Source organism: Bradysia coprophila, unplaced genomic scaffold (genome assembly GCF_014529535.1).
Source record: "Bradysia coprophila strain Holo2 unplaced genomic scaffold, BU_Bcop_v1 contig_588, whole genome shotgun sequence".
In the NCBI taxonomy this organism is placed as follows: domain Eukaryota; kingdom Metazoa; phylum Arthropoda; class Insecta; order Diptera; family Sciaridae; genus Bradysia; species Bradysia coprophila.
The window spans coordinates 328610-352368 of NW_023503827.1; the positions used below are offsets into that span (position 1 = coordinate 328610).

The 23759-nt window shown below is 34.2% G+C and overlaps 2 protein-coding genes across 5 annotated transcripts in view; both read right to left on the minus strand.

Annotated features, from left to right (window-relative positions):
- Window positions 1-2301: 2301 nt before the first annotated feature.
- Window positions 2302-3338, minus strand: LOC119083329. The gene is made up of 4 exons (XM_037193015.1): window positions 3168-3338; window positions 2895-3096; window positions 2721-2819; window positions 2302-2643 (listed from the first exon to the last, which is right to left on the minus strand). The coding sequence occupies exons 1-4, from the start codon at window positions 3306-3308 to the stop codon at window positions 2333-2335; spliced, it is 753 nt and encodes a 250-aa protein (XP_037048910.1). The 5' UTR covers window positions 3309-3338; the 3' UTR covers window positions 2302-2332.
- A 6781-nt stretch (window positions 3339-10119) lies between these two features.
- The window catches only part of LOC119083333 (myocardin-related transcription factor B-like), a 68185-nt gene continuing 54545 nt past the window's right edge, over window positions 10120-23759 (minus strand). For all 4 annotated transcript variants that reach the window (XM_037193023.1, XM_037193024.1, XM_037193022.1 and 1 more), the window contains 3 exons: window positions 21377-21442; window positions 16960-18720; window positions 10120-16760 (listed from right to left, as the gene is read on the minus strand). In XM_037193023.1, coding sequence (XP_037048918.1) covers window positions 15274-16760; window positions 16960-18720; window positions 21377-21442 — 3314 coding nt within the window. In that variant the 3' untranslated portion in view covers window positions 10120-15273. The remainder of the gene's footprint in view (window positions 16761-16959; window positions 18721-21376; window positions 21443-23759) is intronic.

Here is a 23759-nt window from a genome sequence, read left to right on the forward strand (position 1 = left end):
ATTAGTTTCAAATGAAAAAGGGTAAATAAATTCATTTTAAATATATAAACACAGTTTCATTTAATTGGTTTAATTGCTTCCTCGAACTGCTATGTTGATCAATACAAGCTTGAGGAAAGTATTTTGCCTTTTAATCTTTCAAAAACTGCAAACTCTGTGTGTACACCCTTTGGGTGGATCAGGTCCCTTGACTGACAAAAGTTCTCAAAAATTTTTCTGTTTTTCTTAGCGCTCGTTAACATGAACCTGAAAAATTACCTATTATCATGTTATCAAGAAAATACAAAAAAATCCTTTTGTTTGTCTAGTGTTGAAATATCGCGACTTCGTCGCTCATTTCCAGCTCACAACAGTCAAAACTCGAACACTCGTTCGCTAAAAAAGGGTGTTAGCATGCGTTTGGAAAAATACTATTAGCAACAATAGGTACATCGTTCTATACCCTTATGTCACACGTGGCTCGAGAGAGGAAAAAATTTAAACAACGGGGTGCAGCGTGACCAGTGTTACAAATATTTAAAAAAACTAAATTTTTCAGCGGACAAAATGCTTATTTTGTCACCGCTCGCGCTGTTTCAAAAAGAGAGTGAAGAGAAAAGAAAAATTTTTCCACTAAATTGTCAATTCTAAGTGTAACTGAGAGAATGGCAATTTGAGTGGATGAATAGAGAATTTACGCAATGCATGTATGAAATAGTAATTTACATAGCTACGGATAAAAAAAATGAAAAGTAGAGAGTTAGTTTTGTTGAACCGAGGCGAAGCCGAGGTCAATAACGACATCAACCCAAGACTTTTCAGTTTTATCCCGAGTTATGTAATGGATTTTGGATGCTGACGACGTCGAAAGAAGTGCTTAAAACATGAATAGTGCGGATTTCGATGCATGTAGCATGTAAAATAATATTTCATTGGAAATACGAGTATGTACGAATCGTCTCTTTATACTTTATTTTGGACTTCCGCACTTAGTGCAAACCGTCTCTTTATTATAATTTAGCTATTTAGCCCTCATGACAAGGTCTGATAAATTTTGTTATGACCTGTAAAAATGGATTAGTTATTTTTTTCCCCAAAAATATGGTTAAATCAGTGAAGTGAGACTGATATGTTTTAAGGATGTATATGTAGCCGTAGCAAGTCTTTCCGTTTCGCTTTAAACAAATATAAAAGAAATCTTAGCGCACATTAAATCATATGAAAATAGGTGTATAAGGGAAACGATAATATAAAATATATAAAAACATGGTTAAAATGTGTAAAGTTTTTCACAGCCATATCCTAGAATGATCCAGTTTCCCTTTTTTCTCTAATCTTCTAAATTGTTATGGTTGAATATTTCTTACCTTCAAGTTATCATAAAAATTCGCAATTGCCCAAGGGATGATTCTTATTTTGTGAGAAGAAAGAGTAAATGTGGTGGAAGTTAGGCTCTTTCAAATTCGTCTTGCAATGAACTTTTAATACCTTTATGGTAGCCGTGTAGTTATCTTGATAACGGCAGATATAACAACAATTTATGTTAAATATTTATTCAGCAAATCTGAATTCAAATAGGAAATACAACAAGTTCAAACCGGAAGACCAAAAATCGCAGCAAAGTTTCACATCGCATCGGTGGAAATGAAATAAACCAGCATTTTGAGGGTACCAATCGAACAATTGGTTAGCAACTTAGCGATTAACCTGTCGCATACGTTATTGATAACGACGACAAAAATAATGACAAGATCTGGGTAATTTTACCCTTATGCAGTAAAATACATGTTAAAAAATTGAAGTACAAGATTTGAAATCAACAGATATAAAATACTTTTATCGATGGAAGTAATAGACCCGATAATAATACTGGTATGCATGCCGTATGTTACACATTGAAGCAACCAAAATTTCGTCATTGGCCAGTTTATTATTGTTAGCAAAAGTTAACGATAACATCAACGTCCCGAATTTCTTCGAAGTGCTCAGTCCAATCAAGACGAAGCGCGGTGAAGGGCGTCAACGCCAGCCAAAATTTCCGGAACACATTTCGCATCGATTTGGATGCAGCGCGTAAAGAAGATGAGGAAACGAAAGCTGCGCGTAAGACGGGGAAAGTAAAACGAAAATATCCACGAATCCGGCCGATGAACATTGAGCCGATAGTGAAGTTCCGGCCATAATATGTTCACACTGATAGCGAAGGACTCTTTCATATATGCTCCATACTGAAAAAATTGCCGAAACAAAGCGTTGCAAGGAACATCACCATTTCTTGTAAAATAAAAATTTGTCAGTTCCTACACTAAAGAGCCTTCAAATACATTAAAATGTGCATGTTGATTTGTCGAGTTTATTTCAGCCACTGAAAATGCTTTCCGAAATCGAAAGGAAGAGGTATACCAATTCTCTTTGCAGCTCGTAATTTATAAGTAACAAGATCAGGAGCAACTGGGCAACTAGGCCCGCCATTTTCACCTGTATAATCAATAGCGTTCTCCCTCGACATCCCAAGGCTTTCAATAACATCGAGAACTATCGGTTTTACCCATGGTTCTGGATTGCCAATACTAGCCAACTTCCAATCCTGTCGGGTTTCATTGACGCATCTAACTAAGAGAACATGCTTTGTGTCACACCAAACTGCTTGATCGATTGTCACATCTGTAAGAATGGAACGAAGATTTGAAATTGCAGATAAATTTAAATGATGGAATTATGATGATGATGATCGAAATTACATTGATTTTTGACGGTCGATCCTGGTGATTGTGCAAATGTTGTTTCAATTTTGAATTTTCCAAGTCCAAGTGGATCGGTGAGCAAGGGAGCTGTTGGATCTATTATAAATATAGTCAACCAATTTTACAAAAACTAATTGACCCGGAAAACTTGCATTGTTCAACTAATTTTACCTAATTCAGTTGGAATTACCGAGCGAATGTTCGCCTTGTCGTAACCTTCTTGAATTAGAATTAGTCCTTCGATAGCGAATGTAAAACACTGAGCGTCCAATTCAGCTTGATCGTTTGCGGGTCGCCCAAGGAACGATTCAGCATAGTTTCTATACAGCGAATTACTGGCGTAATTAACGGTAAACACTTGGGGTATGGCCAGCTGCAACAACGTTTTTTACAGTAAATTACTGCATTTCTAGCAAATACTTCCAAATATTTCACTGCACTTACATTAAGGCACGATGTGAAGTTCTTAACTACAGGATTGAGCGTACATCTACCATCGGAAACGTCGTCGGTGTACAATTGGCAAATTGTTTTTGATGTAAGGCCAAATAAAAGCCAAGACACAACAACGGTAATACTCCTCATTTCCCGATGACAAAACTTCGAAATTATTTAATCGAACTAAAAAGAAAATCGAAAGACAAAGTTCACTAACTTTTTGCTGATTGTACAAGTGCACTGTTAATAAGTTTGCTATTAAATTTGGCGAAATGATCCATTCAACAGAGTAGAAATTTCTTTACTCGCACTCGCACCGTAGGAGAACTTTCTAATCGTTGGCAGGAAAGGTAGGTAACAAATAAAGACTTTGCATATAGCGACAATTTATAAAGTTCTGTGATGGTTAAGACTCTCTTCACGTGTTCATTTATTTGTTGCACTAAAGACAACGTTTGCAGCTATTCGCAGTTTCATATTATAGTCACTTATGAATTGGATTAAATCTTGTGCTAACTATAAGCAAGCGATGCTCTTCGACCATTGACACAAAATGTAAATTTATAGCAAATCAAATAATAGAATAATAGCACGTCCGAGAGCACGTCACTTATCAATCAGTAGGACAACTGATGGAAAAAAAAGTCAACTCATCGACATGAATAAAACAATAATCTTTTCAATATCACCAACCTTATAAACACTCGTACACAATAGTTCTAATACCACACTGACTCGTTCCAATTGTTTCCCTTGTTGCACTATGCTCAAATCAATAATATTTTGCAGTTGATATAACAACTTATTATATTCATAGTTTATGATTGCCCCAAGTTCATTGCAAAATTTATAAATACTACGAAACAGTGGACAAACTTGCAAATTTCGATTTCTCTACGTGATAAACGTACACATTCGATAAAAAAACGCAAAAACGTTGAAAAAACCAATAATTGAGCCAATTGAATGTCGAATCAAATTGATAATGGTTTTTCCCATGAATCATGAAACAATTTTCGCCGCTACTGCTTAGTCGCTATTTTTTAAATTTAAATTTTCCTATGAACTTGAAACAATCTTAAATGAATAGAAGTATCAGCAATTGTGATCATTGCGAACCGTGTGTGTGACTATTGATCTCTAGGTAACCGATGTTTTTGTTGTTGAAAAACTTACGAAACTAATCGGAAGATTTTAAATTGTAGCCGAGTGAAGATTTGCTGCTTTTATTTTATCGAAAAAGTTAATCGGAAAAGTTGACTACTATACACTTACACATACCTATAAATTATGTGATGTGAAGCCAATCAGATGAATTAGTTTTAATATTTTCTTCTTTGATTGGTATTTTCTTCTTGCTACAAGTAAAATGTCACCTTTGTATAATAAAGGTTTTATTTGAACAGGTAAATTCAGCAACTGTAGCTTCTTTCAAGTGCTAATTTTCCAGTATGAGCAATACAGTATACACTCAAGAAAATTATTGATCTTCATTCATTTTTAATACATACGAACGCTTACAACAATCATAAAAATATTCTCAATTTCACTCTCCGTTGCTGCCCACCAAATAAAGTTTTGAATTTTCAAATCTCAAATATATTCACCCCTCGAGATAAAACGTTCGCAGAGAGTATGTTTTGCTTCCCCAAAGCTATAAAATGTCTTGTGTCATTTACTCGAGATCTTCGTACCAAACTCATTTCACCAGCGATCATTCAAGCATTACTCAGTAAAGCTTTTTGTTCACTACAATACCCACCCAAAAAATGAGAAATTTATCCGATATTATCATATAAATATCATGCCCGCACGTTAGTTAGCGGGCGTGACGCAAGTCCACTACCAAAAATGTTTTTAAAAAAAATTTTGGGGACGGCGGAGCATATTTACAGCAAATTTTTGACTTCTCCCCCTTAACTCCAACGACCCCCAAACTAGGATATTTGGAATCTAGGAATCCATACGAGTTCAACGAGCTATCACACGTTACTGCAGCTTCAAAATTGGCCGAGATATTGAACTTCGAAATATTGATGTTTGTATGAAAATAAGCAAAATTTCGTTTTTTCAGATAACTAAAATAGTTAGTTAGTTAGTTCCAGGATTCCGGGATCCAGGAACTCCTAAACGTTTCTATAGATTTTCCTGAAATTTTGGTTATAGGCTAATAATGGCCCAAAAATAAGAATGGAATTTTCAAAAGTTGGAAAAAGCTCATATCTTGGGAGCTGGAGCTCCTCAAAGTCTCCATATACAAATGTCATATAAAAACCAATTTGTATGTGTGTGTGTGTTTTGTATATTTTAGTGCATGATATGGATGGTAATGTGGTGAAAGGTGTGTGTTGTTTTTGGATGTGTTTCTTGTTGGAAATTGTGTGGATTATTAAATATTAACTTACACCAGGTCGGTTCCCAAATTTTGGGATGACAGATGATTCCTCTGGCACTTCCTACCTTCCATCGGATTTTTTGATGGATTTGGGTTATTTTCGACATAAGTGAGGTGTTCCAAGGTTGGTTCCTAAATTTTGGGATGACAGATGATTCCTCTGGCACTTCCTAACTTCCATCGGATTTTTTGATGGTTTTGTGTTATTTTCGACATAAGTGAGGCGTTCCAAGGTTGGTTCCTAAATTTTGGGATGACAGATGATTCCTCTGGCTTTTCCTAACTTCCATCGGATTTTTTGATGGTTTTGGGTTATTTTCGACATAAGTGAGGCGTTCCAAGGTTGGTTCCTAAATTTTGGGATGACAGATGATTCCTCTGGCACTTCCTAACTTCCATCGGATTTTTTGATGGTTTTGGGTTATTTTCGACATAAGTGAGGTGTTCCAAGGTTGGTTCCTAAATTTTGGGATGACAGATGATTCCTCTAGCACTTCCTAACTTCCATCGGATTTTTTGATGGATTCGGGTTATTTTCGACATAAGTGAGGTGTTCCAAGGTTGGTTCCTAAATTTTGGGATGACAGATGATTCCTCTGGCACTTCCTAACTTCCATCGGATTTTTTGATGGTTTTGGATTATTTTCGACATAAGTGAGGTGTTCCAAGGTTGGTTCCTAAATTTTGGGATGACAGATGATTCCTCTAGCACTTCCTAACTTCCATCGGATTTTTTGATGGTTTTGGGTTATTTTCGACATAAGTGAGGTGTTCCAAGGTTGGTTCCTAAATTTTGGGATGACAGATGATTCCTCTGGCACTTCCTAACTTCCATCTGATTTTTTGATGGATTCGGGTTATTTTCGACATAAGTGAGGTGTTCCAAGGTTGGTTCCTAAATTTTGGGATGACAGATGATTCCTCTGGCCCTTCCTAACTTCCATCGGATTTTTTGATGGATTTGAGCTGTAGTCGACTTGAGATGCTTACAAAACTAGTGACCCTTACCCCTTAACTTCCAAAAGAACTGATATCCCCCAAAAAACCCAGAAGGGTAAATGTGACGCAAGTCCTTTATCTTACTTACAAAATAACTGATATCGCTGAGGGTGACGCATTCTGCGCCTGTACGCAAACGTTTTATCAACATAAAAGTGACCCAAAAAGTTTCAGAAAGAAAATTTTACCAAAAAAAAAATTGCGTCACAAGTGGCAGCTGATGAGGAAACCATGGCTATGAAAATAATTAAAATAGGACAAAATCCGTCGTGAAATAATGGAATTTAAACGGAAGAAGGCCGAATCATCTGCCACTTTGTGACGCAATTTTTTTTTGGTAAAATTTTCTTTCTGAAACTTTTTGGGTCACTTTTATGTTGATAAAACGTTTGCGTACAGGCGCAGAATGCGTCACCCTCAGCGATATCAGTTATTTTGTAAGTAAGATAAAGGACTTGCGTCACATTTACCCTTCTGGGTTTTTTGGGGGATTCTACATAGCAGGGGCAAACGAACGAATGAAAGAATAATGAAAAAAAAAACTTTTTCCTTCGACAATAAGTTGATACCTGCTTCGTTTTCATCCGAAAATATAAATCAATTTAATATTTTTCTGTGGCTCGGTCATGTATACAATGATTGAAATTGAATGAGAATATTCTTTTGGTTATCGATAGGTACGGAATAGAGTTACAGGTATCCGCTAAAATTGGATGTTCAGTACAGGAAGGTGAATCGATTGAACGAAAAGTTTCGTTTTCTTATAACATATATTTTCGTCCAAAAAATGATAATTTTTGTTTTATTCAACGTGTAACAAAATGCTGTGGGTCAAATGAAACCTATTTGAAACTTCGGTAAATGGAAATACATAAGCTGAACGGTTATTTTTAGGCTTCAAGGAATATGATACTTGCATAGATGGTTGAGAAGATATAGAATTAATCAAATATAAATATGAAGTAGTAAAAAATGTGGTATATCAACGCACTTCAAGCACGAGTGGTACGCTAAATAGGGTACTGAAACTAATGTAAAACACTGTAAAAACAGTAGAGAACGTCAGATTTTTTTAACGCTAAATGCCACACACTATAACGCTAACGCTAAATCCGTACGGTAATGGCAAATGCAGACGATAAAGGCAACGTTTTCATACAAAATAGTACACTGTTGGATATGATCACTTTTGCTTGAAGTGGGGTAGGTATATGTAGAATTTTATGTATAGAATAATAATAATAATTTAAAAAAAACTCTGGCGCATAAGCATGGGCGATAATGATAATGATTTTTTTATCGAAAATTATCAAAAAAATATCGATATTTCGGTCCGAAAATCCGATATTTATCGATATATTCCGATATATCGGTATATTATCATGAATTTTCAGATAAATATCAAAATATCGATATTTTGATAATTATCGATATTTTGATATTTATCGCTAACGATAAGATTAATCGATTATCGATAATTTCTTTCGATTGATATTATCGATAATTTTGAACGTCTTCCATCCCTAATAGCCGATTCATCGGTATGGAAACAAAAATGACTAGACGTTAACCTCGACACGAACAGTTTAACCTTTCACAGACTATATACTTAACTTCTTTTGATCAAGTCATTTCAATAACGCGAAATATTTTACTTGATTTCTTTGCAATATAATAAGACCACATATTCATCGGACTAATGACATATAAATAAAAATTAGCTTTCATATGAATTTCATGAGCTTTAATGTCAGTTGCAGTATTTGTCCAATTTGAAAATAACAATTTTTCAAGAACTGAATAAAAAATAAAAATTTCAAATGGCAAGTAAGTATGGTAATTGAGGCATTTATTTTCAAAAATTTTGATTGATTGTTCGATGTGAATGAAATCATTCGTTGTTATTCAATTTATCATTTTTATTATTCAGTAGACGATTTGTAGAATTTCAAAACAAGTACCAATTCGACTTTAAATATAATTTCTGTGATAGACTTATGACTCTGAAATGTCTAACAGCAAGTTTTTTTTATCTTTGAACAGTTTCTGTTACTTCTTTTGATCAAAGTATTTTTGACAGTTATATGTTGCTAAATCTATTACTTCATTAGTTTCAATATGAATCTTTCTACATTATCATCTACTAGCCTTTGTTATTTATATCCGTTGCTTCTGCCGAAAACAGATGAACTAACTTACCTTTTCTGTTACCGTGAAAGGATGTTGTATCCACTGGTTGTGTGTTGCTTACAATTCCCTACTTTCTGTTAACCAGTCTGACGAAATTGTTCGTGTGTTTTCGACATTAAAAAAATAAAATTCATGCACTTAGCTTTCACGAAATTTTAAACTTCCAGAAATAATTTAGCGATTCGAAATTAAACTTTCGGATTCGATATGTAGAAGTTCAAAACAGACATGTGCGTAAGTCCTCATTACGCTTGTGTTCGTATTTTTTTCTCCGGAATATTAACTTGATTGTTCCATTTGAGTTGATTACTCGATTGCGTTCTTGTTTGGAACTTTCTGGTTTGTTTGTTCAATTCCTTCGTGCCGTCTTTTCGGCGTTACATTTTTCTTTCATATTTGAGTTCTTTATTGTTAACGATTTTGATGTTCAAGCTTTGAGATATTTCTAAAGAGAAAGTCTGTGCAAGTTGAGTTTTAATCGTAAGAGCATTTGTACAGATGAAATCTTTTTGTTCTGTTATGTTTATAATCAAATAATAAATTTACCAATAATAGGCTCTTCGCAGTCCAAGTCGAACGCAAAGACTGGTGATCACACAAGGACAAGTAAGGATCCAAGCAATTACTAACGGTGTCAAAACCTAATTTATTTTCCGGGGAATGCTGTGAGCAAGTTTTTAAAAATATCGAGCTTTAAAATTCATTTCCCGGAACTTAGAGCGTAAACAAACGTATGTGTTTCGAACTTTGTATTCTGCTTTGAGACGAGATTATTAAACAAAACCAACTTTTAAATTTTTATTTCTCTTTATTTTAAAATTAATTCTAATATTATTTGACATATTTACAAACTCTGCACTTAACATTACACTATTCCAAAAGTAAAAGAAAAATAAAACGCCAAAAAAATAAAACGAAAAATGATAAATAAATTATTATTCTTTTTTTTAAATAAGTTCTATCATTGTGATAGTGGTGAAGTGTGATTAAAACACAAAATGATGAAACGGTATACAAACTCTAATGTATATACTTAACACAAAAACGGTTCTTATATTTTATATTATTTTAATCCTTTTAAGTTTTAACTGTGTGTTTGTTTCCTATTAGTTTTTGTTACTTTTTAAAATTAAATTTGAAAGAAAGAAAAAAAAAACATCGGAAATGTATCTAAACATTTTTTTATTCCGAATGATAATAAAGATATGTGACATATTTTATTGCGAAATGATCGAATCCTTTCGGTAGTTTTTAATAGCGACACAAACGATTCAATGGCTTTGATTTTATCCATATTTACTTGCACGTAACAATGAAAATAACGCAAATTATGGTGTTCCTGTAAGCTTATTAAATTGTAAATATATTTTTGGTCCCAATCGTTCAATGGTCCCGCATATTCTATTCAACGACTCCTTAAATTTACTGTTAATTCAATTGTTTCATTCAATTCTTTTTTTTAAATTACAACGCAATTTATTTCAGTGAGTTTACTATAGAGTTAAATTGAAATCCAATTATTCAACAATCTCAAGTATTGGTTAGTTTGGGGTATTTTGACTAATTTCTAGTTAGTTAGAAATTTACATCTTCCGATTCAATATATTTACCGATGTAAGGAACACACAAAACCAGAAGTTTCGAAAAATAATTTTTGGAATGTCAAACTCTGTGTTACATTATGTTTAATTTTCCGTTGTGATGTTGCAAGTAAATTGTTTGATCAAAGCTTTCGGACGAGTTTGGTGAAGCTTCACGTCGTCAATTGTAATTAGGTCGATTTTTTCGTATTTTTTTATAATGATTTCGGTAATCTTAATCTCGCAGAAGTTATTTTTTTAAATTTTTTGAGTATTGAGTTTTGAGAGAGTTTCTTTTTCGTAGATTATTTTGTTTTGGCCTATGATTTTAGAATATTTATTTTATTGTAATGCCCACTTTGACAATTATTATAAAATATATGCTGGAAATGTATTCAGCCTAAGCAATATAAAAGCAGGCACTAGAACAGAATTTCCGACTAGAGATCTACTCGCCACTGTAGTTGATAATAATACACTTAAGTCTCAAGACATTTATTCCATCCGATTTTATTAAGAAAAATCAAAAATATTATCAAGTTCTGTTCTAGTGCTTGCTTCAAAGGTGCTCTGATTCAGCACACTATTTACGAACTACATGCGTTACAAAATTGCATAAATCTTTCTCTTTAAGATTGGAAGGTCGTAATCTCTTTATCGTTTATTTAACTGTGTGAGAAAACAACACGAGACAGTAAAATGAAAGTCGTCAGGTGCGAGTGAAGGATCTGAAAGTCTTGAAGATAAATGGTACATATAATAATGTTGTTCTCGCCGATTTCCTTTTCGAATACCATTGAAATACATGTAGGGAGAAATCAAAATACTTTTTCGTGAAAACAATTTTGTCGGAAGAAGTTTACGGTGAATTAAATTTGAAGTGGTGGTAGAGGTGGATTTTCTTTACATTTTGTAAGTCACATATAGTTCGGATGGATTAAACTAAAAAATATTTTTTTTTTGCAAATCATTGCAAGGAATCACTGGTTCATATTATTTTTAATAATATTTTTTATTTGATTTAAAATCGTTCTACTTGTCAATTTGTTAATTAATTTTATTATTTTGTTAGCTAATTTTTTTTTATTATTTTAATAATATCACTGATTGTTTATGTTTCAAGCACACAACAAAATTTATTTTATTTATTTTTTAGTTCTATTCATAATAGGTTAGTTTATTGTTCTTTTTCATTTAAATCAAAACAAAATTTATTTAAATTAACGCAACTAAAATTGTATTTTTATGTTTAAACAATAAGAGTGTAATTATTAACGTTTCATAGACGGTCGCGATGTATAAACACTGCATCGTTCAGTTGATAAAAATTCGCTCAAACTTTTCAAATAGAAAATCTGTTTACTTCACAGACTGCACATTTTGCTGTAATTTATTAAGGATCGAAAACTTAGTATGAACGTAAGTCCTTAATAAGGCAATAGTTTGAAACGTATGACTTATTCTTAATACGACGAATGAAATTTAAACAACGGTTATTGGCTTATCAAGGAGAGAAAATAGAAAGTTCCGCAATTAGCTCGAGTTTTAATTTCCTACCCGTACAAAATTTTTCATCCGTACGTGTCGTGAATAGGGGTATTCACTCCGCCCAGATGAAAAAAATTATTGGAAGGCCTGTTGTGCAAAAGAAGTGAAAAAGTTGAAAAATTCGACTTGACTCAAGGCCATAACCTGATCTTAAGAGGCACTGATGCTTACCTAATATTGTAGCCTATATTTGTGTGTATCGCATTTCATTTTTGAAGATATCTTTTTGTTGAAATAAATTTGTCAACATTGCATTTATCGTTAGCGCAACTGACCGTTTGTCTGTTCACCGTGGCTAATCATGATTAGTCTTGTATCGATCATCGTAGGGTACGCTTATCAATAAATCTTTCTACAATTTGTTAACCAAGTCCTGGTGTTTTATTCAGCCGAAGCTGCATAGTTCAACAGGTTATGGGCCCAGTAACGTAAAGTAAAATAAAAGTTTTATTGTGAAGTCAATCAACGGTGAAAGATTTTTGTTGGTGTTTCATTGTGCAAATTTTCTTGGAAGTGAATCAGACAAAATATTGCTCGGTAACGTTATTTGAAGGTAACAGCGAGATAACACGGCGCTGGGTCGAAAGACAATAAATCCGTCCTGAGCTAAGAGGAAATGCTAGCTATCGTTACCCAGTAAAACATTTTGTTTAATAGAGAAATAGCCGTTTTTTTGGGCACGCGGGAAAAGTGAACAAAATTTTTTTTCATTGGCGTCAAGGACGTAGCGGTACTTTGTTTGCTGGTTTGTGATAACATTGAATTTCATTGCAAACAAAACAATAAGACTCAAGGCGGTATATCAATCTGCAATCTGACATTTTGATCGACACACGAAACTGTTGGAACATCTGTACAAACCTGGAATTTTTTGCGTGAACATAAATCAAAGATATGGCAAGCGAAACAAACCGATTTCCAAAGCTAAAGGGTCGCGAGAATTACGACACATGGAAGATTTCAGCGAAGTCGTACCTAGTCATCAAAAAGGCGTGGTCGTGTATTGAGAATGGTTTAGCGGGAGACGCCACAAGCGAAAAAAAGGATGCGGATTTGATGGCGTGGTCCGAACTGAGTTTGCTGATCAATGAAGATGTTTACTCGTACATAGCTGAAACAACGTCGGCGAAAGACGCCTGGAAAGCTCTTCAAACAGCGTTTGAGGATAGCGGTTTGTGTCGTAAAGTGGGATTACTTAAGCAACTGGTCCAACTGAAATTGTCTGATTGTGCGTCGATGGAGGATTACATAAATCGTGTGACAATGACGTCACTGAAAGTGAAAAAGACTGGATTGAAATTGGATGATGAAATCATAGCGTCGTTGATGTTGGCTGGTTTGCCAAATGAATTCACCCCATTAGTCATGGCGTATGAAAATTCATCAGAGAAACTTGCAACTGAAGGGGTGAAAATACTCTTATTGCAAGAGACAAGATTCGATTCTAACGACGAGAATGGTGAAGCGTTTTTTTCTAAGGCAACGAAAAAAGGAACGAACAACTCAGATGCCATTTCTGTGGAGAGGTCGGCCATTTTGCAAAAAGCTGTCCGGACAAAATTGCTTCAAAACTAAAGGTCGTAGATACTAATGAGAGGGCTGGTCATTTTGCTGCCCGAAGGGGTGATGCGCTTTAACAGTGAATTGGTTGTTATTAAGCAGAAATTTTTTGATATTTTTTGTAGTGAATTGGTTACAATTATTGCTACAGTAAAATTGCAGTGAACTGGTTGCGATTTGTTTGAATAGGGGAAATTGCAGTGAATTGGTTGCATTTTGTTTCATTTTTCTTGTTTAATTTTTTTGCGATGTTAACAAATAGTGGGGCTGTTGAAATAAATTTGTCAACATTGCATTTATCGTTAGCGCAACTGACCGTTTGTCTGTTCACCGTGGCTAATCATGATTAGTCTTGTACCGATCATCGTAGGGTACGCTTATCAATAAATCTTTCTACAATTTGTTAACCAAGTCCTGGTGTTTTATTCAGCCGAAGCTGCATAGTTCAACACTTTTCATCAGAGTCCCTTTTGAAAAATGTACGACCGCAATAGCGACCACGAATGTGTTAGCTTTAAAAAGACTGAATAAAAATTATAACTGCTACAATAAACGAATCTATTTCTGTTGAAAGCTGACACATTCGTGGTCCTTATTGCTGTCATATATTTTCGAAAAAGGATTCTGGTAAAATACAGTATTTAAAAAGCACAAAAAGTTATTCTACATCTGCAGACAATTGTCTTTTCTGTAAGATATAAAAAATCAAAACGTTTTGGGTAGAAAATTCTTTTGCTCGGATTTATATTTTATATCGACAAAAAATAGAAAATGTTGAAAGTTCAAAGATTTTCATTTTGTAGGACTAGACTTTGAGGAGCGATATACGGTACATTTTTAGAGACATGCTGTAGAACAATTTTTTGCTCAAATGAAGAGTAGCATTGATTAAAAATAAAAAATAAAATACAAAAGATTTCGTTCCTGGCTCATTGGTTCATTTTGACAACCATTTTAAGCGATGTGTGTTCGGCTGTGATAAACATTGTCCTCGTTATGCCACTTCTAGACCTCAAAGTCGTACAAGAAACGTTTTAAAAGATCCCTATCACACACAGACATTCGGAATATATTTTTTTTTTAGCGAAGGGTGACAACGCCGTCTACGAAAGATCAATAATAACAAGACGAAAATAGGTTAAATACTTAAATAATAAAAAAAAACTTGTTAAGTACTTCACTACTAAATACAATCTATGTATGGAAGCATTTCGGCATTTTCTTTGTTGTAATGGATAACAAAAAATTTCAAAATATTTATGAACTAAAGGAAATGATTTATATCGGATTTATCCATTTTTCTATTTTAACAAAGAAAAAAAAAATTATATAAATTATAATATTATGTATACGATACGATACCTTAATCACGTGGTGATGATGATGATGATGATGTTACACACATTCATTTTTCGATAAATTGTTTCTGTGGAGGATATGGCAAATTGTGCAATCTTCTTTCCAACAAATTATTTACTTTTATCGTCTTCTCTCATAATGTTCTTCATCAAATTATAACACTTTTTTCCGAATTGTTTTATCGACTACATCACTTGTGTTTGAGTCCTTAACAGTCCTCTTTCCACCGAATTTTCATTACTTCTCTAATTCTTCTAAACGAATTAAAAGGCACACTTTGACATCATGGCAACTATCCAAAATTATTACAAAATCTACGAATGATCCTCAGTACAGTTTATTGTTTTTAATCAATTTATCACTATGTGCATTTTCATGTGTCCAGCGGAATTGTAAAATTCTACTGGTAAATTCAATTAAATCTTCAACATTAACGCCATCATCACCCAATTGTCAGTCATTAAAAACAACACATTGTTTGTTATACGGGAAAATCAACTTCACCGAAGGAGAGCGTATTGTCGCTACCCATTTTAAAGTCGTCAATGTTGAAGAAGTCCAGATAATTGTCATTGTTTATTGATAAATTCGGATCGTACGAATCCACATCAACGCTGTTACCAATAGATGTCTGCTGTTGGTTTTGTTGTTGCAACTGGGAGAATGGATGTGGCGGTGTATTGATTTGTTCGTCCGATACGCCTATTGAACTGAAATCGAAATGGGAAAGAGAATTTTCAAAGTCTTCGATGTCCATCGGAATTGAGTGGAAATTATTGTTGTTGTTGCAGCCATCGAAATTGAAGTTATTGTTAAAACTAGTTGATTGTTGTTGTTGTTGCTGCTGCTGCTGCTCCATTATCAGTTCATTTAGAGATGGTTGTAAGCTAGGATTCATATCACGTCGATGCGTTTTCGATATAATTCCACTTCCATTTCCATTTATCAGGGAATTTTTAACTGGATTTAGTTGATACTGGTCATCACCTATATCCATACCTATGATATCCATTAACTCCAAATCATCGAAATGTTTTACATTTGATTGGTGTCCATTGGTGACAATTGGATGACGGCTAGGGGATTGTTGCGAGTCCATTTGTTGATTCAGACTCGATACATTATTTTGCTGCTCACTTTTTTGATGATGTAACGACTGTTGTTGCTGCATAAGTTCTTGCTTAGCAGCTTCTTGGTCACGTTTTTCTTGTTGTTGACGCTCCATGAACAAATCGAAACTGCTGACTGAGTTCTCACAATCCGGTTGCATGGGTGACATCATTTCCACATTTTCAATGTTGGTAGAAGCTGGAACGCCTCGTATCATTGTCAGTTTAGGTGGTCCTGAGCTAATTGTCAATTTTGACGGCTGATAAATCATACTCTGAGTCAAATTGATATTTGTTCCTGGTGTTGTGGGTGTTGCTGGATCGAATACAGCAGTTTCTGGTAGTTCTCCATTTTTTATTAAAATTTCGAGAACGTCAGTCATAACTTGTGATTTAATGTGATTTTTTCCTGTTTTGTTATTGGCCGCTAACTGTTTGGCAGCCTCTTCGTACTGCGGAAGTGTTTTGTCTGTAGTTTGCCGTTGAAGAGGCGGTGGAGATGTCTGCTGTAGTGGTTGAGAGAGTGCAATACGATTTACAGTTAAGTCAGTCGGTGGAAGAGGAGGTGGTGGAGGTGGAACTGGACCGGATAGCGTTGCTATGGAAGATGATATCGGAGCTGATATTGGAACCAAAATTCCAGGCATGGGTTTTTGTTGCACAGCATTTATGATACGCTTGTTGTCGGGTATGTTAACCAGAAAAAGGGTTGGCTCCCCATTCCAAACGATTTCTACGTTCTTTTTATTGGCCAATTGAACTGTTGGAGGATTATTGTTAAATGCAAGCTGAATAGGTGGCTTCTCTTCTTTAGGTGCTATGAGAACTGGAGAATTTTGATTGCGAATGATGATATTGCCTGAATAATAATGAAAAGAAAAATCAATTTAGTTACTTAGTAGCTGAATTTTACCTTTTTTTAGGACAATTGTTTTTGCTATTGCATTTTTTGAGTAAATTAAAGTTCGCAAAATGGTTAATATGTATTAGGTTGTTCATTTCTTAAGCCTTCAGTCCTTAAGCAGGCAGTAGTTAAAATAAAGGAAATACAATCTTACCTTGGTTCTTTGCTTGTTGAAAAGCCAAGTGTTCTCTTTGAAGCCTCTGTTGATTCTCTAATTGCTGTAACTTCTCTTTCTGAATTTTGGCCTCCAACTGCTGCTTGAATACCATCTTCTGATTTATCACTTCGGGCTTCGGCGGAACAATATTTTCACTGGGTACAGCCGGAATTGGATGAATTTGACGCATCTGCAGCAGCTCTTCCTGACTTTCACGAAGCTTTCTTTGTAACTCATCAATTTTACGTTGTTGTTCACGTAACAAATCATCATTTTTGAATTGCGGTGTTTGTCTGCCAACCGGACATGGAGAATCAATCTGTTGAACATCCATGCTCTCATGTTCGGATTCGGGTGACAGTGACTGATGAGGAGAATTCATGGCATCCATATCACAAGTTTCGCCTGATATCGACTCATTGGTAGATGTATCTCCTGGCTCCATGAGTAAATGTGGTCGCAGTCTTTCGATTAGTTGAGGCTTCGGACCCGACACAGGCAAATTTCTTTTCTTCAATAACAGCTTCAAGTCAGAAACTTTCATCTTTTCCAACTTGCTTATCTCGGAGCTGATGGATTCATTGTAACTCGGAGCTGGACTAGCAGGAATTGATGAGCTTACAGAAGGAGCGGGTGATGGGAGTGGTTGCTGAAGATAACTATTTTGTTGAAGTGCATTGAGTTCAGCTTGCATTATTTTCTGATTTGCTGGAGTCATTGACGAATTTTTATGAAGTCCTTCCAGATATTCAAGCAGAAACGTTTGTTGTTTGAGCAATAATTGATAGGAAGTTTCTTCGTTAACGCTACTTGAAGATGAGCTAGGCTTTTGTGCGCTTGGTGGTCCTTTATATTCATGAAATTTAATAGGCCTGGACTTGGCAACTGGTTTGGTCTTGCACTTCTTTCTGTTCTTGTCTTTTCCAGGAGCGTCCGATTTCTGGCTCTGTGAGGAAGACTGCATAGGACGGCATGTGAACTGAGATGGCGGTGATGAAACTGAAGACAATGGACTCAGCGTTGATGTTGTGGAACTTAATGATACTGGACTGGGAACAAGTGGAAGCAAATTGGAATTACCAACAACTGATTGACATAATTCGGCAAATAGGTTTGAGGTTTCGGATTTAATTTGAATGGGTTCCGATTTGATAGGTACTGGAGGCGGTGGTGGTGGTGGAGGGACATATGGAGTAGTGATGATAGCTGATTGGAATTTCTGTTGAAGCATTGGAGCTGATTTGACAACAACTTGTCCACCGCTGGTTGGAATTGTTAGTGCCACAGTAACAATGCCCGCCGATGCAGCAGCTGCTTCGATTACATCACTTCTTTGCGGACTCGTTCGTTGATCGCCCTCAGAACTTTGCGAATCGTCCTCAAAATTTATGTAACCATGTGGTTGTTGCGGACGACTTAATAATCCCTCACTAGTTGCTTTGAATGAAACCAAACCTTCTTTCACAATTCTTTCTATTGGCTCTTCTGTGTGTAAAATATTCTTCTTTATCAGTTCTAAAGGACCAGGTCGATGAGATATTTGTGAATTGAGTTGATCGGCTAATCTTGCTTTCTTCAGCATTCTTTGCTTTTCAGCCAGACTAGGATCGACGTGGCTTTCATCGTGTTCAAGAATATGTCGACGTTCTAATTCCTGGCGATCAGGACGTTGTTGAATTTTGGCCCGAAGAAGATCTCCGGTTTTAGCTCTTTCTAACTGCTTTCTTTGCTCATGCAGAGCTGGCGACGTTTTGAGAGCTGAAGGAAAAAAAAGTAAAGAATTAAATTATGCTTGGATGCGTTTTTAAATCAAAAGAATTGGCATTCACTTCGAATATAATTAAGAAAATTGCATGATAAATAAGCACTCTGAGACTCTCGTAATTTGTATATGTATTTACCAATAAATTGTCTATGAATCCACAGACAAAACATGAAACTCCAATTTAAATAAAGCAACGAATCTCTCGTGTTTCAACAATTCTTTTAAATAACGTTTGCGAAAACCTAAGATATTTCTGTGACAAAAGTAAATTGCAAATAACACAATCAACAAGGCATTATATTGACGAATTTCCAACGAACATTTCGAACTGAATTTTTCCTTCAACAATTTAAATCTTTAAAGTTGTTTTCTTGTGTACTGACAAAAGCGTCAACGTTATTTTACCGAGAGCTTGAATAATAAATTCGAGAATACATTCAACCGAAATATTAGCAAAACAAAATGTTAATCAAAGTGGAATAGAAAAAGTATAAGAAGAACTCAATGGAATTACGTTGAAAGAAGATGCGTAAGCTCTTTGAAATTTTCATATTCTCTAAAAAAAAGCTCCTACAACATCGTAGATACGTTACCATCATGAATTCATCAATCAGAAGCACTTAATTTTATTTAGTAGTCAATTGGAAAAATACGGTGGGGACTTTATACTGTCAACAAAGGTTCGAATTATGAGGCTTAGTTCAGATATGCCCTTAAAATATAAGGTATTTGCAGAGCGTTTTAAGCGTTGATGCAGCCAACTTAAAAATAATACCCAATATCGATGTAAACAGGTCGTCCTAACGCAAGTTTATATTGTTCTTGTTCTTATTCTCCGTAGCGGCGCTTACAAAAGTCTATACTTTGTGAATACGCTTTACACTCCTACACTAACAGAACTAACTTACGAGCTACGGGGAACGAATGACAAGAATTTCAATCAATGTTTACATACGTTACCACATAAGTGCAACATTACGATACGTACGTCTGTGTTTGTATGGTAACATTGATATCACATGTAGAATGAATTGGATTTCAATTGTTGGATATCATAACTGTATGGGAGTAGAAACCGTCTCCTTTTGAATACATTTTCAAATTTCGACCATACATTGAATATGTATTTACTATGCTGGTGCATGTAATAAGGCTATTACATGTATAGGCAATAACCTTTACATCACTCGCATAGTAAAACGTCGTACTACACACGGGAAATAAAGTGATATCTCGTATCACGATGAGTAAAAGTACCTCGGGCTGCCGCCCTCGGATACTTTTTCTCATCTGGATACGAGATATCACTTTACTTCCCTTGCATAGTAATGTACTATTAACATACTTTGATATACTAAATTTAGATCTAGTACTTCAAGACAAATTCTATATTAAGTTTGTAGGTTCAAAGAAACATTACGGGATGATAAATGAATACACTAACAGCATTGACTTGCAAAGTTGTAAATACTATTGGATTAAGTAGAATAAAAAGGTAAATTTATTCATCGTTATTCCATGCAAGTACTATGCAATTTAAATGTGAACCGAGAAATTATGTTTACACTTCAATCTTATGCGCCCTCGGGTACAAAATAATTTTGTTACACGAATATCTCACATTTTGACAAACCAACAAGAACAAGAAATCTGATATGCTTTTGCCATACGTAAAAGGACAAGAAGAAGAAAATATCTGTCTGTGATAATTTTTAGTATTCTGACGACATCCAGGTTGAAATTTCCCTTAGGCGAATATACTGGAGATAAATAAATTAAAAATATGAAGATGCAGTTGCTGACATTTTAATGAAGATAAATGTGTATTTGCACTGGCGGTACAGATGTAAATCTGAAATTTCTGTTACATCTTAATCTATTCAATGTAATTGCAAAACAAATGTATGCGTAACTGAGTTTTTCTTATCCAAGCAAAAGTCAATTAAATAATATTTTCCTAAAATTAAATTCGTCTATTTATTTAACATGCGAAATAAGCCAAAAACGGAAAATTGGTTTGGATAAAAATTACGAAACGCATCTGTTCCAGCGGTACGATTACATAAATTTTGTTTATACGAGATCGAAATGAAAAAACAAAAAATATTTTAATGACGCATACGATTCCGATATACTTATATAAAAGTTGGTAGATTTTCAAATTTTATTTAAAGGAAAAATGCGCATAAAAAGACTTGTTGAAAATTATTTACACCATGGCTATAGATCTACATTGGGAAAATGCGAACTGACTCTTAAAACATGTTGAATATATGGAATTTTCACACTAACTAAACTGAAAGTGATGTTTGTGTACGAGTAAATTCTACTCGGTAGAACTACTAATGGATTTTTAGACATTTGAAATTATGGATTCTTGGAATTATTATGAAAGATCCATATGCAAACAAAAATTAAGACGTGAGATCGCTTTAATTTGTACAATGAAAATATTTGGTATGTTCTACAGCGCAACGATGTTTTTGAACTTTATTCGACATAATGTGTATAATACTTTTCGGGTATTTATTTGCAGGAATGAATTACTGATAAGTTTAAACATCTTTTTTTCTTTAGAATGTTAAATCCGAATTCGACTGCCAACGATTTCGATTTGTTATTGTTATGTGTTTAGAATGTGTTACTTACGTGGCATAATTCCTTGTTCCACCAGTTGATTGATCGGTCGCCTTACCATTAGTTTTACTTTGAGTGCTATGAAAAAATGGAAATCAAAAATTACATTACAAAAAAAAAATCGAAGAAAAAGTAAAAAAAAAAAACTTGATTGAGCAACCATTTTAGCGAAATTGTAAATATTCACATCTCATGGATACGGATAATTTTGATTGGGTTTCAAACTATAGTTGTTTTTTAATACCTCCGACACGTTTACAACAAGAACTTCTTCAACAAGATATGATCAACAATGCATCTTTCTACTCAATTTTTATGGTATCGTTTAGGAAATCAATTTTTATTTACAAGAAGCTATTGAAGTAGATACACATTTGAAAACATGAAAATACATCAACAACCATTTATTTCTTATAAAACTTTATTCAAGAGTGTTTGCAGTGGTTATAGTTGTTTACAAAACATTATAACGACAGTATTGACGTATTATACTTAATAATATCGTTTGTTGAAGGCTGTGTTCATTCAGTAAGGGGTGCACTGCACTTTCTCAATAACAAGCAAACGATTTAAATGAGACAACGAAAAACATTTACAATGAAGCTTTAGTATCTGTTGATATTTTTGAACTTCGCAAGTTTAATAAGCAATTTGCGTTAAATTCTGTCTGTCTGATACCATTCTTAGAAAAAAAAAGAATGTCATTGCACAACGACTACGACTAGACTCAACACTACTCGGGTTACTTGCTCCTTAAGCTTTACCATTTTCTCTTCAAAATTTCGGACAAGTATATCTGCAGTGACCTTGAAAAGGGATTTTGTGCCAATTCACTGTTGTACCCATACATCAAGAAAGAGTATTTTGTTATAAATATTGGAACGAAGCCAAACAATTGTTATTTTTTACTCACAATTTTACGAAATATTGGCGCGATTACGGAGTCTGTTCTGAATTTTGAACCAACACCTGAGTATGTTTATTACTTCCGTTAAAAAAAATGAAATTCTCAGTTACAACTTCTAGCAAAATGAGATTTAGAGCATATGCTACTTAAGAATGGTATAAGTATGTAAAAATGGTTTTCGACACATTTCGATATTTTTGCAGTCTATATAGGAAGGAATAAACCAATCAGCTTTCGAAAAAGACTAGACTAGACATCTGTTTTCGACAACGGCGACATAAATAAATGTCAAAATCCGGCTACTCTACTCTTATATAGCAAAACGTAAAGTAATATCAAAGAAGTAAAAGATTTTCGATCAAACAACACAAGACCTTTAAACAATAGAAGTAACAGATTTAATATAGTCGAACACTTGCCGTTTATGAAACATGATAACCTCCAGCTAATTAAACATTTATCCAGTCATTATAATACAGTGGATTGGATATAACGTATACTTCTTTATACACAACATTATACTAATCTCGTCTACAGATAACCGCAAACATATGTGCACTAAAAAATAGGAAAACTTCTTCCATAATGAAAACAGTACAGTAGATTAAAATAAATATATGAAATTTCTACTGACATTATCAACAATGAGAATCCACGGAGAAAATATCATCATCATGCTAATATTGTTTGGTTTGTAAATTGGAAAATGTGATACATAAATTGAACAGAACACAGTGTATAATGAAGTGTAATGTACGTTTTGTAATTAATTTAATTAAAATTTTGCAATTAATTTTCGACATTAGCATTTTAGTAAATGAAGCATATCAGTTTTATGTCACCTAGGCCATTAATACACTAAAGTGTCATTGACAGAATCAAAAACACAATTTAATATTTAAACAACTTAATTGTATTAAGGTATTGTGTATTGTGTTATTTATATATCGACTAGACGGAATGGAATTAATAACAAGACCGCAAATTTTCGCATCGAATTCGGTGGGATAAGTCATTGGCGTATAGAGATATATTTTGTATACGAAAGCAAACTATAAGGTGTACTTAAGCGACATTCTCCAAATTGACTTGAATCAAATACAAGTTATTATTGGCTTTGACAACCGTAAAAAGTACCACCACTTCAGTGTTCCGAACGTCAGCATAACTTCTCCAATGTGATATATATAAGTTAATGGGACGGTTAATTCAAAGTGCCTTCAAAATATGCATAAAAAATCTTTTTATAATTCTCAAGTGGCAAAGAAAGATTGCAAAAAACATAGGCAAAAAATTTATAATTGATGAATGAACATTTTTGTGTGTGTAAATTTTAATTATGCGGATAATTGCGGAAATGTCTTTGGTTATTTTTTGTATACTTTTCTTTTCTCAGTACTACGGAAACATTTTTTTTTGGTAAGTGAAAATATTTCGAATGAAAAAGGGACAGAGCAAGTGAATTGAAAATTGTCTTTGGTACAAGCA

Coding starts and splice junctions, on each gene's coding strand:
- LOC119083329 (XM_037193015.1), bottom strand. CDS start 3,308: ATGAGGAGTATTACCGTTGTTGTGTCTTGGCTTTTATTTGGCCTTACA. Junction 3,097..3,167: donor ACTTCACATCGTGCCTTAAT/GTAAGTGCAGTG, acceptor ACGTTGTTGCAG/CTGGCCATACCCCAAGTGTT. Junction 2,820..2,894: donor GGTAATTCCAACTGAATTAG/GTAAAATTAGTT, acceptor TATTTATAATAG/ATCCAACAGCTCCCTTGCTC.